Below are 27,304 nucleotides of genomic sequence, written 5' to 3' on the forward strand. Positions count from 1 at the left end.
CGTGCTATGGGAACAATATCAGTGGTGATCCATGCATCTCAGCATTTCAGCTGTTCATTCGGAAGTCTCCCTTGAGGACCTATGACATTGGGAGACGATGCTGACAGAGTGGCCAGCCAGCCAGAACCGGTCCCTGGGTGCAGCATGGGTTGGCACGGAGCCTTCGGGACCCACTCCATTCACTCACAATCAGGAAACCTTGCTGAACACCGCTGAATCTATGCACTACTGCGTCAGGGAGGGCTTACCCCTGGAACAGATGGAGATCGTTCTACACTGTTCTGAATATATTTATACTTAAATATGTCTCAGATAATAAAATAGAAAGAACGCTTCACGCGATCCGAGAGCAGGACCAGAGCCTTTCTGAAGTGCTTCCTGGGCGGCTGGGAGCCGTGGCAGCTTCCCGGCAGGGACTGGGCCGCAGCCGCCTCTGTCTCTCTCCCCCCGGGGCTACCCGGGGCTGGACTTGCTTTGGTGAGAGTCTGCCTCCCGGTGCTGCGCTGGGGACTCGGTTCCCTTAAGGATGCTTCTCGTGAGTTGGAAGTCAACCTGGAAGAAAAGAAGAGGCCGCTCAGAGAGGTGAGGAGGCCGTTTGGGGACTTCCTAATATTGCAATTGGGCTCCCCAACTGGACCCGGTTTCACCACAGGTGCAGGGGGTCACTAAGGAGAATTATCACAGCAACGACCCACAGCAGCACTGGTGGTGTCGGATTGGCTTGGCTACTATTCCCCCAAAGTGCTGCCTAAGGTGGCACATAAGGTGTATCTGGATGAACTTCATATTCATTCACTTTATCTGTATTTGGGAAAAAAAACAAAAACAAAACTATACCTGCAACTCAAACCAATACTGTGGCCTAGGACAAGAACTAAGACGGAAGGTGTCATAATAACCCCTGTTCCTCGGACTGTGCGAGTCACAGGCGGCGTGCTCAGGCATGCACTCGCTTCAGATCCTTAGAACTCAACTTTCTGCCGTCATCGTTGAGAAACACAGAGAGGAGAAAAGAGATAGGTTGTTAGTATGGATTCTATATATATATATATTATTGATTTTTTACAGAGAGGAAGAGAGAGGGACAGAGAGTCAGAAACATTGATGAGAGAGAATCACCAATCAGCTGCCTCCTGTACATCCCCCACTGGGGATGTGCCTGCACTCAAGGTGCATGTCCTTGACAGGAATCAAACCCAGGATCCTTCAGTCCACAAGCCAATGCTCTATATCCACTGAGCCAAACCGGTTTCGGCATAGTATGGATTCTTAAATTAATTAATGCATAATTTCCAGTAATACCTGGAAACTTGCCTGCTGGCTGTATACACGGATATCATGATGGTATTGACCAACTATCTGGGGTATCCTGGCTGTGCGGGAGCTGGAGAACCATCCCAGGAAGCACAGGGAGAGGGAGTGGCTCAGGGTTCTAACCACCCTTCCCTGAGGCATCCTCAGGACAGTTGGAGCTGCTGAAGCCAGCTGACAGTTGAAACACTTGTGACTAAGAGGGCTCTCCAGGAGATTATGTCTTGCCCCTTTCACAAAAATCCACAGCCAGCTTTTCTGCTACTTCCCCAAAGTCAGGGAAGTCAGGACCAATGGCACTATGGTAATACAGGAATTTAGAAGTGAAACAAGAAACAACAAAACGAGGAAAGGAAGAGGGAAATGAAAGAAACATGACATCCAGAAGGCTGTGGGAAAGCAGAGGGGAGAACCTTGGACTCCGGGAGGTATCTGAGAGGGTCTCCATGGTAACATGAAAACCATCTAGTTAAGGATCTTCCCCTCCCCCCCAGCCAAGTGGTTCTCCGCTTTAGAATGGGAAGACTCTACTGAGACCAATAAATGGGTTCTTAGTTGTTATGGTATCTGGGAACTGCATTCAAAAGACAATATATTAATGGCTTATGTTAATTTATTTAAAGGCCATATGACACCGGAGTTGAAATATTTTGAAGCAGAGCATGTCACTCAAGATTTTTAGTTGGTTGTATTTGGCCCTGAATAGACTTGCTTTATTTATTTATTTTTTTTGAAATTTTTATTTTATTTTATTTTTAAAAATATATATTTTATTGATTTTTTTACAGAGAGGAAAGGTGAGGGATAGAGTCAGAAACATCGATGAGAGAGAAACACTGATTCAGCTGCCTCCTGCATACTGGGTATGTGCCCACAACCAAGGTACATGCCCCTGACCGGAATCGAACCCGGGACCCTTGAGTTCGCAGGCCAACACTCTATCCACTGAGCCCAACCGGTTAGGGCGAAAATTTTATTTTATTGTAGTATTACAAATAGTAGTACATATGTCTCCTTTTTTTCCCCATTGACCTCCCTGCGGCCTCACCTACCCCCTCCCCCCCCAACTCCTGTCCCCACACATGCCCCTCCTCTCTCCCCCAGTGTCTTGTGTCCACTGGTTAGGAGATGGTTGGGGGAGGGGTAAGAGATCAACGGAAGGACTTGAATGCATGCATATAAACATAACTAATAGACTTGCTTTATTGCAAGACACATGCATACAGCTGCCTAACTGCCATTTGATTTTAGGGTAGATGAGGAGCAGAGGTTATCGTAAGAAGAAAAGGGAGATTGGGACCGGGGAACAGGCTACAGTGGAAGGAAGAGTTACTCTGCTTCCTGCCTCTGCATCGAAGTCATTCACAACATGCAGGAGATGGGAGTGATCACGGAGTCTCTTTATCGTTAAGACCCTAATCTAATAGGACTAGAGCTCAAAAGATTTGGGCTTATAGATGAAAATTCTTCACTTCTCATGTAAAACATGCCACGGAAAGCTGAATGTCAGCTGTTTCTTTTCTTGCTGAGGCGCAGTGGGAAGGAAGGGGGTCTGGGCACACGGGGCACCAGAAGGGGGCAGAGTGCCATCTGGTGGTAGTCCTTGCTGATGGCACAGAAGAATGCAACCCCTGGGAACCCGTGTATCTGGGCCAGGCCTCCCGGACCCTGTGAACTAACATTTGCCGGGTACTTTCCATGTGTCGGTCACTGCACTGCATGCTTTATAGGCAGGTTCTCATTTCAGTCTCTTGTGAAGGCGGTGCTATTGTCACCAGTTTATGGACGGAGATGCTGAGGATGAGAGCGATTGGCTGATCTGTCTACAGTCAGTGGACAAATGAGCTGGATTTAGAAGCAGACAGCGCTTTTAACTAGTGTGCTATGTTAAACAGAGGAAAAAGAAAAGTCCAAAGGAAGCGGGGAAGGATATAATAGCAAAGGGATAGGAGAAAAATTAGCAAAGGAGAGCAATGAGATTTTTTTTTTTTTTAAATGGGGAAAGAGGAAAGATTAGCAAAGAGTAGAACCATGCAATTGGCTGTTTGTGACTCTGGATAAGTGACGCATTCTGCAAAAGCCAGCCTCACTCACCCGCGTTGGTTCCCCGGGACCCACGACCACAGACACGGTCTTTGGGTCACACCCCGGTGCCGTGGCAGTGACAGTGTAGGTGCCTGGAAGCAGCAGCCGGAAGTAATCACCGTGAGCACCTAAAGTTACAAGGATAGTTATATAGAAACTGCCCCAGGTATAGGGTCTTTAAATGAAAACAAACAAACAAACAAACAAAAAACAAAAAAAGATCTGAGGGTTTTAGCCATAAGCTTGCTTTTTCTTAATGGTGTAACGAAACTGGTTACCTAAGATCTACAACAATCATAGGCTGGTTTACCTCATAGGAGCATGGGCCTCAGCTCCTGAGAAACGGGAGTTTCCCAGTGCTCTGCCCTGTGAATACGGTGTTTAACTCTAGACCCCGTGTTTTTAAAAACGCATGCCCAGGAAAGGGTCCCTGGGAGAAAGCTTGAATATCTGTGAATGGTTTTGCTTGGTAAAGAGAAGGCACGCGCCGAAACCGGTTTGGCTCAGTGGTAGAGCGTCGGTCTGTGGACTGAAAGGTCCCGGGTTCGATTCTGGTCAAGGGCATGTACTTTGGTTGCGGGCACATCCCCGGTAGGGGGTGTGCAAGAGGCAGCTGGTTGATGTTTCTCTCTCATCGACGTTTCTAGCTCTCTATCCCTCTTTCCTCCTCTCTGTAAAATATCAATAAAATATATTTAAAAAAAAAAAAAGAGAGAGAACACACGGGACGGGACCTCCGTTTCAATACCGGAAAAGCCACAGTGAAGAAGTGTGTGCCTGAAGAAACAAGCATGGGGAGTTTGGGGCTAAGCCGCTGGGAGGAAGATGTAGCTAGGCAGAAGCAAAGACGGCTGGGACCCACGGAGCTCCCACAAAGAAAGCGAGCTGCGCTAGGAAGCTGTGAGGCCTGAGGCGGACACTGAGGAGGGCGCTGGAGAAGCACCACAGCTGTGCGGTGCACGGCCGGCCTCACGGGGTGGGGGCCTGGGACGGACAGCCAGCGTCTCCGCGGTGTTGTACGCCTACAATCACCTTACATCGAGTGGGAGGGCTGGACGGAATGACCACTGAAGGTCTGACTTTGAGAATCCTATTTTCAATACATCTGCCATCATCTCTAAAAGAGAAAAATAAAATTCAGAAGGAAGGCCTGGCCAAAACCGGTTTGGCTCAGTGGATGGAGTGTTGACCTGTGGACTGAGGGGTCTCAGGTTCGATTCCGGTCAGGGGCATGTGCCTTGGTTGCGGGCACATCCCCAGTGGTGGTGGGGGGGGGTGTGTGCAGGAGGCAGCTGATCAATGTTTCTCTCTCATCGATGTTTCTGACTCTCTATCCCTCTCTCTTCCTCTCTGAAGAAAATCAATAAAATATATTTTAAAAAAATTTTTTTTTAAAAAGGCCTGTCTATGGCAAGGGTGTAGCAATTTGGCTAATGACCTCACGTTGCTTTTGAACCAATTGTGATCATGCCTTTAAATTTCTTTTTAAGTGTACAGCAATGAATAATTGAAATAAGTGCAATTAAGAATGAGACAGTCCCTAAATAGCGAGAAAGTCTCTTTTCTACCCCCTGTTAAATGTCTGCAATTTACTTTACAATACCTTAGTAAAAGCAGTATTTTACTGTGCTTATGTTAGACAGTTTAAGTCATACCCCAGGGCTATCATTTTCTTAACCAAGGGCTCCCATCCAGGTGTGGCGGCGAGGACTGTATCAGAAAGGCCCAATTCCAATAAAAATTAAACCGTGTTTGCATATAAACAGTCATACACTCAGAACCAACATGATTTTATATATATATATATATATATATATATATATATATATATGTATATATATATAAAGAATACTGAATTAAAAACCCACAGATCAAGACACCCTTCACCACGGATAATTTGACAGATTTCGTCCAAAAGGAAGTCCACGGGCCCTCCTGCTGGGAGCACCAAAATCAGCCTCGTTTTCTTCCTTTCCAGTTGGTCCATCTATCCTGTTCTTTCCCTGCTACGCACAACCATAACATCGGTCAAGAAATCCTCATTTTACTTAAAAAGAAAAAAGGGAAAAAAGAAAGGCCCAATTCCAGATGCAGCTATGATGAGGGCTTCAACTCTCTTTATCTCTAATCAACACTAGATGCTTTGCTAAGTAGGATAATGAATGCTAGCAATGAGTTAGTTGCTAGTCACCACCGTCCCCTAAGGTAAAAAGTAGCAAGTTATTAGTTCAGCATAATGGATACTGGAAACGGGCCCTTACTGGTGACATCAGAGGTATTCAATATCTGTCGATTGGCTAGAATGCTTCAGAGGCATTCTCCACCCTTGGCGTGAATAAGGTATGAGTCTAGCAAGCCCTGAAGCTCTTAGGGATACTGCGGGTTTGATCTCTTAACAGTCCTGGTCCCAGTCAGATGCTTCCCTATGAGGCTACAGAATCCCGCCTTTAGGGTTTCACATGCCTTTGTCTCGAAAGAGCCTTTCATGGAAGGTATGTTGGGATGTCTTAGAGAACAAGAGTAATCTCCTTAAAGCTGAGATTTCATCCAGTTTCAACAAACTGTCTGAGCAGTAAGGTGTCTGCTTGGTGTGGTAGATGTGGCCGAGCTTTGCTGGTATTGAGGCTGTGAGAGGCAGGCAGGTCTCACTTGCCCCTAACCATTGGTAGCCACTGTGTTGTTTTAAAAACAAAACAAAACAAAACAAAAACCGCTACAAGCTGTGCATGATCCAATGGGGCTGGTGCAGTTTGCAACACCATGGTGCATGAGACGTTCTGTACCACGTAGGAGGCTCTGTCAGTCTCGCCCTGCACCAGGTCTATAGGATGCATTTTGCTAGCTCTGTCCTGAATGGAGGTGTAGTGACCTGCTCGGGTCAGGGACAAGACTAAGCATCCGGTTTTCAGTCCTTTCCTTTTCTAGCCCTTTCACACCAGTATGAGAGCTATTAATAGCTGCAAACCCAGAAAACACGCCTAACACAGTGATAGGAGGAAGTGGCTCCTGATGCTGAGAGAGATGTGACATTGGCATTTTCCTGGTCCTTGCCTCTTAATTCACTGTTCCCATTTCTATTGCCTTTCCCTCCTCCAGTCCCTGGCCCCCAATGGCCTTGATGTCCCTGTGAGTCTCGCTGGCTTACAGTTTGGCCTCCTGATTATGCAGAAGAAGAGGGAAAGTTTCCTTCTCACCCCACTAGGGAGTAGCCACCTACCTGGGGTGACATCATGGTTAATCCCACTGACAGATATGACAGCATTAGGGAGATAATTATTATTCTCATCAAGCACCATTCCCTTGATGCCTTGGTGTACCTATAAAAAAAACACACACACACACAAACAAAACTTATGGTATAACTATGATCATAAAACATTGTACAGTGTTTTAGAGTCCCCCCAGCCCTGTCTCATACACTTTTGCATTTAACTCACAAAGATTAACCTAGTAACCTGGGCTCTCTGTCCCCTCTCCTTACACCAGATAATGTCTTTTAAATAGAGCAATCAGAACAAGCCCATTATATTTTAAGTCGAAATCGTGTCATACTCAAACCCAGCTCAGAGCAGCAGCTGAGGTTCTTACGATGGTCTCTAAAGCCACAGCCCCAGGTAGCTGACCGGTCTCATCTCCTGCTACCTTCCCCCCTCCTCTTGTGATTATTCCAGCCACAATAGTGTTTCTGGCTTTGTATTTTTTTTAATTAATAAAAATTTAAATTGTGATAAAATACAGGCAACATACAATTTCTTATTTTAACCATTTTAAGTGTAGAGTTCAGTAGTGTTAAATGCATTCACATTGTTGTGCAAGCAATCTCCAGATCTTTTTCATCCTGTAAAACTGAAACTCTATACCCACTAAACCAGACCCATCTCCTTCTCTCTCTAGACCCAGGCAACTACCATTCTACTTTCTGTCTATGAAATTGACTACTCTTTAAAAACACACACACACACACACACACACACACACATATTTTTATTAATTTCAGAGTGGAAGGGAGAGAGAGAGAGAGATGAGAGTGAATCATTGATCGGCTGCCTCCTGCATACCCTCTACTGGGGATTGGGCTACAACCCAGGCATGTGCCCTGGAGCAGAATCAAACCCAGGACCCTTCAGCCCTAAGGCCGATGCTCTATCCACTGAACCAAACCAGCTAGGGTTTGACTACTCTTGATATGTCATATTCGTGAAATTATAAGGCATTTGTCTTTTTGTGATTGGCTTATTTCACTTGGCGTAAAGTCCACAGTGTTTATTTATGTTGTAGCATGTGGCAGAATTCCCTTCTTCTTTTTTTCTTTTGGTTAAGCCTCATCTGACAATATTTTTCCATTTTTAGAGAGAGTGGAAAGGAGAGGGAGAGACAGAGAGAGAGAGAGAAACATCAATGTGAGAGAGACACATTGATTGGTTGCCTCCTTGTAGCCCGACCAAGGCCAGGAAGGAACCTGCAACATGCCCTTGACAGGAATCCAACCCAGGACGCTTCACCGAGCCAAACTTGGCTACAGCCAGAATTTCCTTCTTTTTAAGGCAGGATAATATTCCGTTTTATGTATATACCATATTTTGTTTATCCGTTTTTCTCTCATTGACCACTTGGATTGTTTCCACCTCTTGGCTCTCATGGATACTGCTGCTATGAACAAATCTCTCTTTAAGATCTGCTTCCAGTTTTTTGTTTTGTTTTGTTTTGTGTTCGTTTGTTTGTTGTTGTTTTTTGATATCTACCTGGAAGCAGATTGTTGGCTCCTATGGTAGTTCTATTTTTAATTGTTTTGAGGAACAGTAGCACTGTTTTTCATAGCGGCTGCACCATTTTACATCTCTACCAGCAATATACAAGGGTTCCAATTTCTTCACATCCTTGCCATTTGCTATTTTCTGTCATCGTTTGTTTGTTTGTTTTCTAAAGCAGCCGTCCTACTGGGTGTGAGGTGGTATCTCCCTGTGGGTTTGATGTGCATTTCCCTAGTGACTGGTGTTTAGTGCTGTTGTTGGCCTTGCAGTTACTTTTGTGTCCGCACCAAGGAACCCCCTTTTCTCTAGACATGTGCATGGTTCTCTCCCTTACCTCCTTTAAGTCTGTCTAAATGTCACCTCCTCAGGAAGGCCTCTTCCTAGCATTTGGCATGTTATATTCTGCTTATTGTCTGTCTATCTCTTCTCGCTAGAATATAAACTCCATACGAACAGGGGTGTTTGTGGCTTTATATGCACAATCCCCAGCATAGAGTCTAGTTCCTGATGGATAGTTCTGCTCAGTCATGTTGAATGGATACATTTCATTGGTAGAAGAAGCCCAGATATATGGATGAGTCAGAGCAAAAGTGAGCCTTGAGCCACACAGAGAATCTTGCTGCCGCTGGAAAAACCTTCTTTTTCCATAACCATAAAATTAAAGAGTTCAGTGTTACCTGCTCCAAGAACTGGATGAGGGCTTCCCGGTTACCCAGCCACTCGCGCGGCAGTTCCTCTTGGCGGGGAAATTTGTCACAGCTCAGTTCCAGCGTGATCTCGAAGCAGTTGGTGTGGAGATAATTGAAGTCTTGCATTCCTAGGGGAAAGAGCAAAGGGCAGATGGGAACCACCAGCTTCCCACCCGATGGGCAATTCCAGCTCTAACCCCAATCTCTCCACACACCTCGTTATTTTCTACTCTTCCTCTTGATATTCACTTCCTCCTCTAAAACCTTCCCCCCTTTCCCATCCACATGCCTTTTTATTGTTCCATTTTCTCTCTTCGTAGGTGCCCATTTGTCACCTCTGCCCTCAACTCCTTTTGCATTCAATGACTTAAATTCATTTCTTGCCTCTCCTAGCATGTCCAAAGTCTGCTTACTGGCTGTGCCTTAGCATTACAGTAGGCACATGTATTGCTTTCTGGGGCCAGGTTTCCTCTTTGGACTACGATGCCCTCCATCGTAGGGAGGTTAGAAGTGAGACAAATTCCTTGCTTTCACATTCCTCCTCCTACCTAAGAACACAGCCCGAACCTGGAAAACAGTTACCTGGAAAACAACCCTGAAAAAGCTGCTGTATTTTCCCTCCATCAAAGCTGGCTGGTTTCTACCTTCTGTATTATTCAGTTGAATTATTTTAAAATATGTTTCTGATGATTAGAATGGTGTTTATACCACAAATTTCTTTGAGTTAAAAATTATACATTTATACTCTGCTGGAAAACAGACCCCCTACTGTGTGGGGACATAAGAAAACTCCTACATCTCATTTGCCAATTTAAGATGGAAATCCTAAAATTTAGTTTTAAAATCCTGGCAACTGATAGAAGCGTATATAGAAAACTCATTGATTATTTAGTGATTCACCACATATTCACAGCATTTGACATTATCTTGTACTTTATTTGTTCTGTAATTGTTTTCAGTGTATATTTATATACCCTAACAAAATGATAGCAACTTTCACCTCCTCTCTGAGCTACTGTGTGCAAGCAGCTGTTATAGGAAGCTGAAGAACAACTATACCGCGTTCCATCACTTCTCTCTCAGAATTAGAATAAGGCTGCATCTTCCAGTCGAATACAGATTGCTGGTTCAGTAGGTATGCAAATTCAATTTGCATTTCTAACAAGTACCAAGGGATGCTGATGAGGCTGGTCCAGAGGCCACACTGTTGGAACAATTGTTTTAATGAAATTGATAATCTTGAAATGGTGCCAGCTTAATTTGGGGCCATGATTCTCAATGCTTTCCCAAAGGATAGGAAGGGAAGAACAAGTATAATTGAAAAGGTATACTTGATATTTTATTTTTTGAGGGAAAATAATCTATTGCTTTCCTAATGCAAACTAAAGAATGTAAAGTTCAACAAAATCTTCTTGCTCTGTATTCAAGTGAGTTTTCAGCCACTTTGCCAGTACATGGCGCCTCCCCAACCTTCCTCCTCCCCACTCTCCGCAGGACCAACTATCAGCTTAGTTTTCACCAGTGAGCATTCTGCTACCTAGGCTCCAACCAGGCCAGACTTGAGAGGTTCCCTAAAGACAACCGCTGACATGTGACTCCTCAAAGGTCCCAGCTTCTTGCTTCAGCCTCTTCCCTACCCTTAGGTTCCTTACCTACCGAAGGCTCATCTACAGAGGTTCTGTCTCAACTCCCTGCGATGGAGAAGGCCCCGGGTGTAGAGACAGAGCCGCTGGCCGGAAGTGTCTGCTGCATTATCAGTGGCCAATGTCCAAGCAGACTCCTGATCCTGGGAGATGGGAAGGGAGGGTACCGAGCATATACCAGAGGCAATGTGTGTGCCCAGGCCAGCTCCTCTCCTCACCTGTTGCTATGTGAGGCATATCTCTATGCGAGTTAGAAAAAGCCCAACATTTGTAAGCCAGGTATTTCCAAATGCTTTATGAGCATTACTCTATCTAATACTCATATCAAAATTATGGGGAAAATATTGTTATTCTTTTTTAAAAAAATATATATATATTATTGATTTTTTTTTTTTTTTTTTACAGAGAGGAAGCGAGAGGGATAGAGAGTTAGAAACATCGATGAGAAAGCATCATCGATCAGCTACCTCTTGCATGCCCCCTACTGGGGATGTGCCTGCAACCAAGGTACATGCTTCTGACTGAAATCGAACCTGGGACCTTTTCAGTCCACAGGCTGACGCTCTATCCACTGGTCCAAACCGGTCTCGGCAATATTGTTATTCTTAAAGTACAGATAAGGAAACCAAAGCTCAGAGAGGTTAAGAGGTTAGCCTGAAGCCACATAACTGGTAAATGGGCAAGCTGGGTTTCAACCCAATGTGCTGTTGAAGCCCACACTTTAACCACTTGACTATATTATTTCCCTCCTATGCCCCAGTATTCTGTGTAAACCACCAGTTTTAAAAAGGCCACAAGGCCAAGACCGGTTTGGCTCAGTGGATAGAGCGTCGGTCTGTGGACTGAAAGGTCCCAGGTTCGATTCCGGTCAAGGGCATGTACATTGGTTGCGGGCACATCCCCAGTAGGGGGTGTGCAGGAGGCAGCTGGTCGATGTTTCTCTCTCATTGATGTTTCTAGCTTTCTATCCCTCTCCTTTCCTCTCTGTAAAAATTCAATAAAATATATTTTAAAAAACAAATAAACAAACAAACAAATAAAATAAAAAGGCCACAAGGTGTCCCTGCCTTCATTTTAATAAACAAAATGCCATTAATGCTAACTTAAGATGTTGCCATTTTTAGATCTGTATCCCCAATGCAAGATTCTATAGCATTCCTGTCACTTCTCTGAGAAGAAGAAGAAGAAGAAGAAGAAGAAGAAGAAGAAGAAGAAGAAGAAGAAGAAGAAAAAAGATAGCCCTGGCCAGTTTTCTCAGTGGTTAGAACGTTGGTCTAAAGATCAAAGGGTCTCAGATTCGATTCCCAGTCAAGGGCAATTACCTTCACTGCAGGTTTGATACCAGGCCCCAATTGGGGTGCGTGCAGAAGGGGATCAGTTGATGTGTCTCTCACACATTTATATTTCTCCTGTCTCTCTCCCTCTCCCTCTCCCTCTCCCTCTCCCTCTCCTTTTCCCTTTCCTTCCCCCTCTCCCCCTCTCCCCCGTTCCCTCTCTCCCTCTCCCTCCACTTTCTCTAAAGATCAATGGAAAAAATATCCTCAGGTGAGGATTTTATAAAAAAGGTAAATCAGAAGGAGAAATTAATCTCACCCTACTTCAGCTTGAAGCACTGCTGTAACCAGGCCTCCCCTTACCCTTGCTGAGAGAATACCAGGAAGCCCCATTGGTGATGCCATCCGGGAAGTAATCCCCACAGTTCCAGCCATGGTGCATCCATCCATGTGCATAGGAGTAGACCTTGGCCAGCTGTAGGGACAGTGGGCAGAAATGAACTTGAGTGTTTCCCCCTCACATTGCGATGTTCATACTTAGAAGATGTGTAAAACCTAGGTATAAACTACTGATTATTTGCTTTAGTGAAAGAAAATACCAGCCAAGATAGAGATGGTATGTGTGTGCAGTGGATTATAGTTAAGCAACCTGAAATCTGATTTTTCCACTATCTTGGGACTAAATTTCTCCAAGTGTAAAGTGAGGGGTGGCACTAGATGATGTATAAGTCCCCTTCTAAGTGTACAATTTATTTTTTAAAAATTATTTTTCTATTTTAAAATTTATTTTTCAATTACAGTTGACATATAATATATTTTAGATGTACAACATAATGATTAGACATTTCTATAACTTATGAAGTGATCACCCTAGGAAGTCTAGTACTCATCTGACATATACATAGTTATTGCAATACTAGAGGCCTGGTGCATGGAATTTGTACATGGGTTGGGTCCCTAGGCCTAGCTGGTGATCAGGGCTGATTTTGGGGCGACTGGCGGGGTGATCAAGGAGCCCCCACTGGCACCCACCTTGGCTGGCCATTGCCACCGGTCAGGGCCTGTGGGCTGGGGCAACTCCTGTGTTGAGTGTCTGCCCCCCTGGTGGTCAGTGCACATCATAGTGACCAGTCATTCCATCATTTGATTGATTTGCATATTAGACTTTTATTATATAGGATTACTGACTATATTCCCTATGCTGTACTTTACATCCCTGTGACTATTTTTATAACTGCACTTTGTACTCCTTAATCTATTTCTAGGTATTTCCTAGCTAAGTTTTGTAAAAGAAAGAAGTAAGATAGGACTTCATCAGGAAAAAACTGTTTTGAGGGTGAATTGTGTATTAAGAAAGGAATTTATTTAGAATCTCTATTCATTCCCTTCCATTACTATTTTCTATCAGTGAAAAAAATGAGATATACTTGCTTTGCAAAGCAAAAACTGATATTATTCTCTATGTAATTAATTAATTGATGAATTAATAATTAATGTTATAATTGTAATAATAAATATTATTAAGTTATATACATTATGTTATTAAAATATGTTAACTATAAAATAATCTTAATTTTATTCTACTGCTATTTTTTTTACTATGTGCATAGTCTATTTTTCATTAATATAGCCCTACTATCATGAAATTGCAAATTAGAGCCCCCAAAATTCACACTTAATGCCACTCACTCACCGCCATCATAATTAGTCTTTGGGCATATCTCTTGCTTGTCATTAGCTTAAGTACTTTTCTTACATTGTGGTAATTGTACTATAAAAATTGCCTATATACTTACTTTTTTCATGACACTTTGGCTCATCACTCAGAACAAAATGCAGTTTTCTAGGCTGTAAGCTCCTAATGAGCAAGCAGTGCTGCCAGCTATCTTTTCTGTGGTCTGTACCTCACAGGGTCCTGTGTTCCTGACTTGGCCTGGGTTACTCTCCTGAGCCCCAAGTTCCCAGCTGGACAAGCCGCCGTTCTGCATACCTTCTGGAACAGCTTGTCATCGGGCGTGGGGGTGTTGGCAGTGCGGCGGTAACCCCGGAACCGATGCTCCAGGGACTTGTCATACGGGTAATTGGCCACCACTGCCCCTCCATGGAGATTGGCTGAAAGGACAAAGTTGAAGGATTGTATCCACTGGATTATGGCTCGAGTCTCAGGTTCCACCTGAGGAGAGATGAGAGACATCTGAATAAGTTTGTCAGTGAGTGGCCTGAGGAGATAGCATGTCCAAATAAGACAGGTCCTACTGGTATGAGAAGTATAGGTGGGGAAACTTTTACCTTTTTCATGATGGTTTTAAAAAACAAAGTGGAGCTGAAGCCAGTTTGGCTCAGTGGATAGAGTGTCGGCCTGCAGATTGAAGGGTCCCAGGTTTGATTCCGGTCAAGGGCATGTACCTTGGTTGTGGGCACATCCCCAGTAGGGGGTGTGCAAGAGGCAGCTGATCAATGGTTCTCTCTCTCTCTCTCTTTTTTTTTTTTTTTTTTTTTTTTTTTTACAGAGAGGAAGGGAGAGAGATAGAGCCAGAAATGTCGATGACAGAGAAACATCGACCAGTTGCCTCTTGCACACCCCCTACCGGGGATGTGCCCACAACCAAGGTACATGCCCTTGACCGGAATCGAACCCAGGACCTTTCAGTCCGCAGGACGATGCTCTACCACTGAGCCAAACCGGTTTCGGCCAATGGTTCTCTCTCATTGATGTTCTAACTCTCTATCCCTCTCTGTAAAAAAAATCAATAGAAATATATTAAAAAATAAATAAATAAGTAAAAAATTAAGTGGATGGCCCTAGTCAGGTAGCTCAGTTGGTTAGAGTGTTGTCTCATACACCAAGGTTGCAGGTTCAACCTCTGATTAGGGCACACATAAGAAGCAACCAATAAATGCATAAGTAAGTGGACAACACATCAATGTTTCTCTCTCTCTTTCTCTCTCTCTCTCCCCCATCCCTCTAAATAACAATAATTAAAAGAATATTATCTTAAAAATTAATTGATGGAACCCTTTTTCAAAATGAAATCTTATATGGAATCCTAATATATAAAACAGATAAAAAAGAGAGCATTTAGGGCAGTGACATCATTGTGTATGACACATGTCAGGATGTGTGTGGCCAAAGCCATAGAATGTAGCACATGAAGAGTGAGCACGAATGTAAATTATGGACTTTGTGTGGTAACAATGAGTCAAAGTAGGCTCGTCACTTGTAATAAATGCATCAAGCTTGACCTCTCTCTGCCCCCCTGGGAAGCGTCCTCCCATTTCCCCACTGCTTCCGTGGCTTCTGAGACACCTTGGCAGAAATGCAGGGCTCTGGTAAATAAATGTGGAAAACGCTGGTTTACAGTAATGGTTTCCAACCTCCTCCTTCGCCTAACACATCTACTGTGATGTTGACATGGTCATACCCCCATTTCATGGATTAGAATAGTGTAATATGGGCCAGACTTGGCTAAGAAGTAAAATCCCACCCTACTGATCACATATTATAGTGCTCATGAGGGATGGTATTCCAAGGAAAGCCACTGGGACTTATAATACAAGTAAATAATTTCCATCTTCACTGTCTTTCCTCCTCTCAGGATGGATGTGCTTAGGGTTATGTGGTGCTAATGTGTCTCAGGAGCAGGCCCACAAGGAGGATGAAACTGTTTATATCACCAGAGGTGATGTGATAGGCCTCTTGGGGAGAAAGGTTGGGACCACCACCACCTCTGACTGGAGAGCAGGAAAATGAGAGCGCAGTAAAGTAGCCAATGCTCATATAGAAAGGAAAGAGGAAAACTATGCATAAGGTCAAGACTCCGAATTTCTTTCTATAGCTCATTGTGTATTTTTTTTCAAATATATTTTATTGATTTTTTCACAGAGAGGAATAGAGAGTTAGAAACATCAACAGCTGCCTCCTGTACACCCTCCATTGGGGATGTGCCTGCAACCAAGGTACATGGCCTTGACTGGAATTGAACCTGGGACCCGTCAGTCTGCAGGCCGACACTCTATCCACTGAGTCAAACCAGTCAGGGCTGTATAGCTCATTGTTGATGAGCACACAGTCCACATGTAAGAGAGATTTCTCTATAGAAAGCCAGAGTGCTGTGTCAACAGTACAGTGCAGTGGAAAGAATGTTGGATGAGGAGTGGGGAGGCCTGGGTTTTAAATCTGATTCCATCAATTATAGCTGCGTGAATTTAAATTATTTTTTTCTATAAGCGTAGCATCTATAAAACAGAGATGGATAACACTGTTAGAGGCACTAGAGGCACTCGCCACACAGTGCTGCAATGGTCAACCGAAATAATTTTATAAAATTCTGTGCAACTGTATGATACTGCTTTCACTTCCCTCACTGCCATGGCCACTCACATCAAACATTTTGTGAGCAGGTGCCCCTCGGAGGTCCCTATGCTGGGGGAGGGAATAAATACAAAGAGGCAGTTATTATTACTCTGGGCACATGAACATGGAGTTGAGTTGATGCCTAGTTTTTGCCTCTGTAGTTGATGTGAAGATTTCTAGAACTTCCAGATGTTGATTTACCTGCTTCTGTATGTAAATTTCTTCCCATACCTGGCTCTCCCAGTTGTCTGGAAGGGGCAAGTGGTGGTTGGGGCCTCCGTACTTGTCATTGTAATAGATGTACATATTGAGGTCGGGGAAGTTGCGGTTCAGGTCCACTCCATTTGCATTGTTTCTGCCAAGCAGATATCCAGAAGCTTCTGGGCCCTAGTTGGGAAAATGAAGAGGGGGAAAATGAAGGTTTCAGACTGAATCCTATATTTGAAGAACCTCCTACTTAAAAACAAAACAAACAAAAAAACAGTTTTACTGAGATAAAATTTATGTACCATAAAAGTCAGCCATTTGAGGTATACAATTCAATTAATTTTAGGATGTTGACAGAGTATACAACCATCACTGCAATCTAATTTGAGAACATTCTTATTACCCTAAGAAAAACACCTCATGGCCAAAACCAGTTTGGCTCAGTGGATAGAGCGTCGGCCTGCGGATTGAAAGGTCCCAGGTTCAATTCTGGACCAGGGCATGTACCTTGGTTTCAGGCACATCCCCAGTAGGGGGTGTGCAAGAGGCAGCTGATTGATGCTTCTTTCTCATCGATGTTTCAAACTCTCTATCCTTCTCTCTTCCTCTCTGTAAAAAATCAATAAATTATAAAAAATAAAAACAGAAAAACACCTCATGCCTTTTATAGTCACTCTGCATTTTCACTCCAACTCTTGTAGATTTGCCTTTTCTGGACATTTCACATATGTGTTTGGCTTTTTTCACTAGGTTCCTTCATGTTGCAGCATGTATTAGTACTTCATTCCCTTTTATTGGTGAACTAGAGGTCCAGTGCACGAAATTCTGCACTGGTAGGGTCCCTATGGCTGCTGGCTGCCGCCGGGGCCTCCCTTCCTTCCCCCAGACAGCCCCACCCCCTGGTTGAACTCCCGGACAAACTCCTGGCTGATTGAGGGGACAATTTGCATACTATGCTTTTATTATATAGGATAGCTGCATTATATTTAACACATTTTGTTTACCCATTCACCAGCTAATAGACTGTATTAGTTGTCTGGGGCTGCCATAACAAATGATCACAAATTAGGTGACTTATAACAACAGAAATTTGTTCTCCCACAATTCTGGAGGCTAAGAATTTGAAATCTAGCCATGCTTGCTAAAGGTTCAGTGGATGATCCTTCTTTGTCTCTTCTAGCTTCTGGTAGCTGCTAGCAATCCCTGCTGTTCCCTAGCCTGTAGATGAATCACTCCAATTCCTGCTTCCATCTGTTTGTGTCTCTGTATAAATTTCTTCTTTTAAAAAAATGTTTTTATTGATCTTTTTTTAGAGAGAGAAAGAGAGAGGAGGGGAGAGAAAGAAGGAAGAGAGAAAAAGTAACATTGATGAGAGAGAAAAACATGGATTGGCCACCTCCTGTACCTCCCCTACTGGGGATTGAGCCCCAGACAGGGCATGTGCTCTGACCTGGAATCCAGGTTACCTCTTGGAGCATGGGGTACATATGTCAATGCTCAACCACTGAGCAACACCAGCCAGGCAAATTTCTTTCTTCTTATAAGAACAACGGGCATATTTGATTTAGGGTCCACCCTAATCCAGTATGACTTTATCTTAATGTGATTACATATGCAAAATCCTTATCTATTTATATAAAAACCTAAGCAACTGTTACAACTAAATGAATGGTTGGCCAGTCATTATGATGTACACTGATCACCAGGGAGCAGACGCTTAATGCAGGAGCTGCCCCCTGGTGGTTAGTGTGCTCCCACAACCAATCTCCCACTGTCAGCCAACTCCCCCCCCCCCCCCCCCCCCCCCCCCCCCCCCCCGTTCCTTCCCTGGCCAGCAAACCTCCCATGGTCCCTCTTCCCATCTGGCAGGCCTCATCCGGCAGCCAGTCTGGCCCCAATTGGGACTGGGCGAGATGAACCTCATAGGCCCTGATTGCTGGCCAGGCCTAGGGACCCTTCCTGTGTATGAATTTCGTGCGCTGGGCTTCTAGTTTTCAAATTAGATCACATTTACAGGTTCCAGGTAGACATGAATTTGGGGGGATACTTTTTCAGCCAGTACATGGACATTCGGGTTGTTTTCACTTTGGGGCTATCACGGATAATGCTGCTATGAACACTCATGTACAATTCTTTGTGTGGATCTATGTTTTCATTTCTCTTGGGCAGATACCTAGTGGAACTGCTGGGTCTTAAGGTAAGTCTATATTTAACTTTTGCAGAAATAGCTAAACTTTTTCAAATTGGCTGCGGCATGAAAACCCCACCATCACTTTTATTTATTTTTTATTTTTTTAAAATATATTTTATTGATTTTGTACAGAGAGGAAGGGAGAGAGATAGAGAGTTAGAAACATCGATGAGAGAGAGTCATCGATCAGTGGCCTCTTGCACACTCCCTACCGGGGATATGCCCGCAACCAAGGTACATGCCCTTGACCGGAATTGAACCCGGTTCCTTCAGTCCCCAAGCCGACACTCCATCCATTGAGCCAAACCAGTTTCGGCCACCAGCACTTTTAAAAGTTAGTATACTTGCTTATCTTTCTTCTGAGTAATATCAACCTCATGCTTACACTACAGATTTTATCACTTATTTGGTCATGTATTCATTCATTTATTCATCCATCTATCCATCCATCTACCGTGTTTCCCTGAAAATAAGGCATCCTCCGAAAATAAGACCTAGCGCATGGAAAGATAAGACATCCCCTGAAAATAAGATCTAGCGCAACTTTGGGAGAAAAAATTAATATAAGACACTGTCTTATTTTTGGGAAAACAGGGTAGTAACCAACACTTATTTAAATCCATCTCTGATAGACACTGGGGAAAGATAGTAAGACATTATTTTACCATTCCAAGAATTCACAGTTTATGTGGGGAGGCAGATGTTTATTAAAATAAATTCCAGGTAATGTTTTGGGTGGCCTTGGAGAAGGGGAATAGTGTCAGTGTCCACTGAGCCCTGCTGACTGAGAGAGTAGAGCCCCATGCGGTGGCTGTTCCTAGAAGGTGAATGGTTCAGCGCTGGGCAGCTAAAAACGCTCAAAGGTACTACCAGTCTCCTATCTTTCCAAGAAATCTACTGTTCACAAATTTCTTCATTTTCATGGCATTCTGCTTATAGTTTATCCTTAGATCTCATTGAGAACATAATGTTTTTTGAAGTTCTCTTACACTTCCTACATCAATTTTATCCAATGAAAAAACTTATCTGATTTTTCAGTTTGGAGTTTGGCTTTTCACTTCTTGAGATCATGATTTTTTTCTTATGCCTCTCAGGGTTTTTCACGATTTTTCTATTAGTATCAACGAGCTCTTACCTGTTCCTATTAACAGCTATGTTAATTGACCTCTCAGTATTACTGCTCACACAGGGCCATTGGCTAAGCAGGCCGGTAAGGAATCCTCTTAACAGAAGGTTCCCATAAACAGGGCTGGTGGTAGATCAGTTTCCTATTATCGCTGTAACAACATGTCACCGACTTAGTGGCTTCAAATAGCACAAGTTCATTACATGTGGAGTCTTGGAGAGAAGACTGCAATGGGTCTACAGGACTAAAAGCAGGGCTGTGTCCTCCGCAGGCGCTCGGGGAAGCTGTCCCAGCATCCCAAGGCCACCCGATCCCTCCTTTGGCCTTCACATCTTCCAATCTCTGACTCTGGCCTTCTGCCTCCTCCTCCCACACCCGAAGGACTGGTGGTTGATGACACTGGGCCCACCCAAATGACCCAGGATAGTAAGGCCAATTGTTGAGCAACCTTTATTCCATCTGCAACTTTATCCCCCCTTGCCACGTAACATAGCATGTTCACAGGTTCCTGGGATGAGGACTTGGGCATCTTTGAGGGAGTTGGGGGGCATTATTCTGCCTTACCGAAAGCTGGCTTTTTAAAAAATATTTTTAATTGATTTCAGAAAGGAAGGGAGAGGAAGAGAGAGATAGAAACATCAATGATGAGATGGAATCATTGATTGGTTGCCTCCTGCACTCCCCCTACTGGGGATCAAGCCAGTAGTAAAATATATTTAAAAAAAAAAAAAAAAAAGAATTAAAAAGCTGAATACTACACTAATAGAGGAAAAAATATCTACAGAAATGAAGTATGATGAATCTAAAATTAACTCCTTACTTCACAGCTCTGAGAAAAGCTTGATCTCTGCCATCGCCTCCCTCTTCAGTCCCCCCGTCCCCCCCTCCCCCAGCATGCAAATGTGTCTTGAAGGAGGAAGCAGAGCATTTAGGGTTCGAAGCTAGAAGTCCAGGGAAGGAGGTCTGTTTTGCAATATCCCTCATGCCTGCACACTATTTTCCCGTTTACAAAGTGTCCTCACAAATATTGCCTCATTGACCTTCCCAATAAAGCCAGGAGGTCAGCTGGGCCTGCGTGGCCCAGTGGCTGAGCATCGATCTATGAACCAGGAGGTCACGGTCAGGGGCACATGCCCGGGTCGCAGGCTCCATCCCCAACGAGGGGCTTGCAGGAGGCAGCCAATCATGATTCTCTCTCATCACTGATGTTTACCTCTCTCTCCCTCTTAATATCTATATAAAAAACAGGACATCAACTGGAAAGGTGTTGAGGGAACTGAAATTCAGAGAGCCCACATCATTGCAGAGGGTGTTATAGCCGTGAACCCAAATCTTCATACTTCCTTATATTTATTTTCTCTCTCTATGACGTAGTGGCCCTGAGAGGACACAGTGTCTACTGGCTTTTACTCTGTCCCTGACGATGGCTTTGTTCCTTGCACAGCGCGGTACCTGGGCAGCCGCCACCTCGTAGCCGTCCGGGTTCATGGACGGCATGATGTGGATGCGTGTGTCCTGGACCAGCCGCAGGATGCGCGGGTTGGCGTTCCGGAACTCCTCGCACAGGAACTCTGCCAGCTGCAGCAGCAGCTCGCGGCCCAGCACCTCGTTGCCGTGCATGTTCCCCACGTACTTGACTTCGGGCTCCACTGCAAGCGAGAGAGAGACACGTGGGACGATCAAAGAAGGGGAACGTTTGCAGTGCCCTGGATGCCTAACTTTGCCAAGGGACCTCTTCCCTCTGTTTCATCAGCGAGTCAGAGAAAAGCTCATGCTTCCGGTGGGTCTTTCCCTGCAATCCCCAAGCCCCTTCCCAACAAATGGCAGTCCCGAACGCTACAAGAACCCATGCCAGGGACAATAAGGACTGCCATGCATTGACTCCCTACTGTGTACCAGACCTCTGTGCTCACACTGCTAATCTTCACAGAAACCTTGGAGAGGGGTCGTTGTTAGCCTCAGGATGAGGGCCCTGGGGAGGCATGAGGCTAAGTCACTTGTCTGAAGTCACCTAGCTAGTTAGTCTGAGAGAAAGTCCAGGGAGCACTGACAGCAGCTCGCTGCTTCTCAGAGACAAGTCTTTTAGGGTCAGGGCGGTGTTTTCCCAAGACCTGCTCACATGAAATGCTCTCTAGGTCAGTGGTCGGCAAACTCATTAGACAAAAGAGCCAAATATCAACAGTACAATGATTGACATTTCTTTTGAGAGCCAAATGTTTTCAACTTAAACTATATAGGTAGGTACACTGTTATTAACTTAATTAAGATACTCCTAAGCTGGCCTTTGCTAAAAACTCAGGAGGCCAAAGAGCCACAGTTTGCCAGCCACTGCTCTAGGTTATACTATTACCGTCTAATCATCTTGGTTGAACACTTAATTTTCCTGGTACTTAGGAAACGAAAATCTCGTTTAACATCCGAGAATGTTGTGTTTTGAGGCACAGAGTGGGAAGGAATCTACCCAAGTCTCATTCCCTAATCTTCTCATTGGCTACGTTAACTGCTCAAAGAAAGCCAGAACGGAGGTCAGGAAAAGAACCTCTAGAACCGGTTAAAGAAAGCAACTCCTGCCCCTTTTTAGAGGAAGGAGAAAAGTTCTGGCCAACTGATTTATCTTCCTCCCTCCATGCTTTCGCTTCCACCCATCTTCCTGTCTGTGAATTTTCTGATTCTGGACCTCTTCATCTCTATATTTCCAGTCCCCCCTCAACATCCTTGTAGGCTCTGGGAAGTCATCTAGGAAGTGAACTCACTGCTGAACTTCCCTTTAAAAAAAAAAAAAAAAAAAATATATATATATATATATATATATATATATATATATATATCAATAAATCAATATATATATTATTGATTTCAGAGAGGAAGGGAGAGGAAGAGAGAGTTAGAAACATCAATGATGAGATGGAATCATTGACTGGCTGCCTCCTGCATGCCCCCTACTGGGGACTGAGCCCACAACCCGGGTATGTGCCCTTGGCTGGAATTGAACCCTGGACTTTTGAGTCCACAGGCCAACACTATACACAGCCAAACCAGCTAGGGTTGAACTTCCCTGTTATGGTGCTTACCACTTTCTACTCTAAGTTTTTACCTAATTTTGCATAGGTCTTATTTTCTTTACTGGACCTGGCCTTTCCAATATATATACATTTAAACAAATATTTTAGGGCATTTATCTTAGTGTACCTACAGCAGTCTTTCCCCTCCAAATGTCTATAACTCACAAGGATCATGTAGTAAATTTTCCATAACGTGTAGTCTTTAATCTTGGTGCATTTTTTAAATCTTAGATTATGTCTTTCTTACTTTTCTTAGTATTAAAATATCCCTTCTTTTAAGAAGGATGGTGATAGCAGATGATAGGTAGTATCTTCAACATCCTTGTTCAGTAAAATAAAATTTGTAAAATATATTTTAGTCTCCTCCAACCTCTCTTATTTATTTTTTTAAAATTTTAACTTCTGCCAAAATCAGTTTGGCTCAGTGGATAGAGCGTCGGCCTGTGGACTGAAGGGTCCCGGGTTTGATTCCGGTCAAGGGCATGTACCTTGGTTGCAGGCACATCCCAGTGGGGGGTGTGCAGGAGGCAGCTGATCAATGTTTCTCTCTCATTGATGTTTCTAACTCTCAATCCCTCTCCCTTCCTCTCTGTAAAAAAAATCAATTAAAAAATATTATATATATATATATATATATATATTTAAATATATTTTATTGATTTTTTTACAGAGAGGAGGAGAGAGGGATAAAGAGCTAGAAGCGTCGATGAGAAACATCAACCAGCTGCCTCTTGCACACCCCCTACCGGGGATGTGCCCGCAACCAATATACATGCCCTTGTCTGGAATTGAACCCGGGACCTTTCAATCCGCAGACTTATGCTCTACCACTGAGCCAAACCGGTTTCAGCAACAAAATATATTTAAAAAAAATTTTTTTTTAACTTCTTTGAAATCTAAAAGTGGGCAACGACTGACCTGTAGAAACTAATAGAGTGCTTTGCACTTCGTAGGTGCTCACTGTCACATTCTCTTATCTCTACTTTCAATAGAGCATGTGGAATACGACCACTTACAACAACCACTGCTGTCATTTTGGTTTAATCACATCTGGATTATTACACTAAATCTCCTACTTGAACTCCTTGCCTCTGCCCAGGCCCATTAAAGTGCATTCCCCTGAGTCAAAGGTCTGCAAACTTTTATTATAAAGAGCCAGATAGAAAATACTTTGAATCTGTGAGCTATATAGTCTGTGTCACAGCTACTCAACTCCTGCAGTCCTAGAACATACGAAAACTAGGCAAGGCTGTGTTTCAAAGAAACTTTATTTGCCCAAACAGGTAACTGCTCTGAGTGATCTTTACGTTTTTAAGTCAGACCATGCCAGGCTTCTGCTTCAAACCCTCCAGTGGCTTCTGGCTTCGCTCAAAGGAAAAGGAAAAGCCAAAATCTTTACAAAAGCCTGTAAGGCCCTACCCAGTCTCCTCCTGTTCGGCTGCCCTGACCTTCCTGCTCCGACCTGCCTCTTGCTCTCCCAATGTCCACTCCGCTGCAGCTGCAGGGCCTCCTTGCTGTTCTTCACCTGTGCCCAGCTCCTGCTCTCTCCCTGCCTCTGGTGCTTTCCTTCCCAGTATCAGTTTGAGGACATACTGAAATATCACCTTGACAGAGAAGCTTTTTCTACATAGCACTGACCTCTCCCCTACTCTGTCCATAGTACTGAATAACATTCTCTATCTCTTTCCTGGTTTTTTTTTTCTAGAGCACTTATTTTTATCCAATACAATACAGTATATATTTACATAGTTACCCATCTATTGCCAGTCTTACCCAGCTAGAATTAAGGCCCTGAGGGCAGTGTCTTCATTTTATTCTGTTGTATATTCAGAATTTACAAACGTGCTTACTTATAGTAGTAACGTAATATTTGCAGAATGAATAATGAATAAATGAAAGGAACAAGTGGATGAAAAGCTAAGTTGCAGGTCTCAGAGGAAAGAAGGGCTGAAATGAAAAAGCCTGAAGGAAGGCTTGAATGCTAGAAAGTGGAGGTGGCATGCGGAGGAGGGCATGGAGCAAGAAGGGGCTAACTCTGCCACGTCCATTTGCACCCACAGGCTCCACAGTGAACACACGGCACGAGTCACAGCAGGTGCTTGCTGTGTACGTGAGGCTTCCAAGCAAGGCCCTTATCTGCACTTAATCATTCACTCTGGCCTTCTGTTAGCCACATCCCACCACCCTCCCCCCTACCCATTGGCCATGTGATATTCTGAAGCGTCACGGACAGAATCCACCTGGTGTGCAGCTGTCATTGAAGGCCTGTAAGCAGAGGGTGAGATGATTGGATCAGCATTTAGGGAAATTATTCTGGCATCTCGATGTTAAACAGAAGGCTCAAAGAGTGGTGGTGTTAGGAGTCAGGAGGTCCGTTGGGAGCCTAGGATAACTGCAGAGGCCAGTGGGCGGCAAACTCATTGGTTAACAGAGCCAAATATCAACAGTACGATTGAAATTTCTTTTGAAAGCCAAATTTTTAAAACTTAAACTATATAGGTAGGTATATTGTTATTAACTTAATTAGGGTACTCCTAAACTGGTCTTTGTTAAAAACTCAAGGGGCCAAAGAGCCCCATGTGGCTCTCGAGCCGTATTTTGCCAACCACTGGCTTAGGCAGGTTGGGATGAAGTTTGGGCTAGGAGAGAGAGTGTGGAAGTGAAGCAGAAGAGAGGATTGAGGTGGACAGTTTGGAGGAACTGACATAACTTGAATGTCACCATTGTTAGAAGTAAAGCAGTGAGAAATTAGAAAAGACGCGAATGCCCATCCATAAATGAACAATTAGATACAACCATGCAATGGAATGTTATATAGCCGAACATGATGATGTGGATCTACATTTACAGACATGGATGCCATTCACAAAAGGCTAGGCGATGAGAAATGCCGTTGCAGTATGATTCCACTTTTATAAAATAAACCGTGCCAAGGGGTTTTAACTCTGCATAGAAAAAGTCTGGAAGGATATACATCAGTAGGTTAGCTATGTCATCTGTGAGTGGTGGGGTTATGACTGAGTTTCTTTCCCTTCTCTAATTTCTAATTTTAATCCGAACATCACTTGCTTTTATAATAGAAACAAACTGACAACAACAACAACAACAAATAATGCAATGAATAAAACTAATACCCCAGCCCTCAAACCCTCTCCAGGACACCACACTCTAGCTCACCATCCTTCCCCAACAAAATATCCCTAAACCCTCCTCAGTTTTCTGGCAGAACTGGAAGGGCTAATTGTCTCTGCTTCTGTCTCCTGAGGCATTGGATAGACAGAGGATGACAGAGTAATAAGGGGTGAGGGAGGGGCAATGGGAGAAAAGGAAATGGATAGGATGGGGGGTGGGAGCAGGGAAGAAGGTCCTGAGCAACTGGAACCTAACAAAGAGGAACCACCTCTGGAGCCTGACTGGAGATTGCAGCTCCCTAGAGGCGGAGGCCACAGAGGGCTAAAGCAGGGACAAGTTCTCAGCACAGGCTGGAGGAGAGAGAGATGCTAGTTGACAGATGCAGGGGTCCAGCACCTCTCCTCTCGCTCTACCCCCGCCACCCCCCCCCCCCAACCCCCGACTGGATTTGTAAGGAAGGGTCCTGCCCTCGACACTCCCAGGACTGCTCAGGGCTTACAGGGCTCGTGGATTCCAGGGTAGTCGCTGAATTCCAGCACGTAGAGGTGCCTCCCCTTCACGCTGCGCCCCACGCTGTAGACACGCGTGATGTAGGGGCATTCGTTGTGCACCTTGTACAGCGTCCGCACCAGCTCATCGTAGCGGTGGTGGCGGAAGGTCACCGGGGCGGCCCACGGGAGGAGCAGGGAGAGGCGGAGGAGCACCGAGAGCAGGCCTGACATCCCGCCGGCCTTCTTCCGAGGGGTTCCGGCAGGGAGCCACCGTCTCCCCCAAACCTGCCTGCTTCCGTCAGAATCCCAGGGCCGGGACCTGCTCTTCCAGCAGGGAACGCAGCGTGCCGCACCTGGAGGAAGCCCACAGCTGGAGGTTATTCCTGTGGCTCTGGGATCATCACCTCTCCTCCCCCATTTCTTTGCCTCTCGGAACGCAGGAGAACCCTTTGAAGGGTTTTCTACACGTCCCCCAGATTCGGTAGTTCCACGGATTCTGGCTTACTGATTAACTGCACTGGAAACTGGCTTTCAATAAATAGCTGCTTATAACCCTTTGACTCCCAGAGAGCTTTGGGAAACGTGGGCGATGCTTGTTCCCTATGTGATAATGTAATGTATTTTTAAAGTTGATTTCAGAGAGGAAGGGAGAGGGAGAGAGAGAGAGAGAAAAAAAAAAAATCATCAATGATGAGAGACAAATCACTGACGAGCTGCCTCCTGTATGCCCCTCAGGGGAGACTGGGCCTGCAATCTGGGCATGTGCCCTGACTGGGAATCCAACGGTAACCTCCTGGTTCATAGGTTGCCGCTCAGCTGCTGCCTGTTGAAGTTTAAAGAAGATCAATAAAAGGGAGCTCTCTGTCCCTTTCCGTCCATCGCACACACTGAGGCCAGGCCATCTTTCTGAAACACAGCTCCGTCTTGTCCCTTTCCTCCCCCAAAATATTTAAACAGATACCCCTGGAAAAATGAAAAGATAAGCCAC

The 27,304-nt window shown here is 44.4% G+C and overlaps 1 protein-coding gene across 1 annotated transcript; it reads right to left on the reverse strand.

The window, feature by feature from the left end:
- Positions 1-277: 277 nt before the first annotated feature.
- Positions 278-26,642, reverse strand: CPN1 (carboxypeptidase N subunit 1). The gene is made up of 9 exons (XM_036438806.2): positions 26,325-26,642; positions 21,084-21,280; positions 16,339-16,494; positions 13,744-13,926; positions 12,117-12,228; positions 8,825-8,964; positions 6,614-6,713; positions 3,406-3,524; positions 278-552 (listed from the first exon to the last, which is right to left on the reverse strand). Exons 1-9 carry the CDS (start codon positions 26,545-26,547, stop codon positions 454-456), a joined length of 1,329 nt encoding a protein of 442 aa, XP_036294699.1. The 5' UTR covers positions 26,548-26,642; the 3' UTR covers positions 278-453.
- Between the last annotated feature and the right edge of the window lie 662 nt (positions 26,643-27,304).

The sequence above is a fragment of the Pipistrellus kuhlii genome, unplaced genomic scaffold, assembly GCF_014108245.1.
Source record: "Pipistrellus kuhlii isolate mPipKuh1 unplaced genomic scaffold, mPipKuh1.p scaffold_m20_p_15, whole genome shotgun sequence".
In the NCBI taxonomy this organism is placed as follows: Eukaryota; Metazoa; Chordata; class Mammalia; order Chiroptera; family Vespertilionidae; genus Pipistrellus; species Pipistrellus kuhlii.

Coding starts and splice junctions, on each gene's coding strand:
- CPN1 (XM_036438806.2), bottom strand. CDS start 26,547: ATGTCAGGCCTGCTCTCGGTGCTCCTCCGCCTCTCCCTGCTCCTCCCG. Junction 21,281..26,324: donor CCCTGGAATCCACGAGCCCT/GTAAGCCCTGAG, acceptor TCTCGCTTGCAG/TGGAGCCCGAAGTCAAGTAC. Junction 13,927..16,338: donor CAGACAACTGGGAGAGCCAG/GTATGGGAAGAA, acceptor ATCTCTCCTCAG/GTGGAACCTGAGACTCGAGC.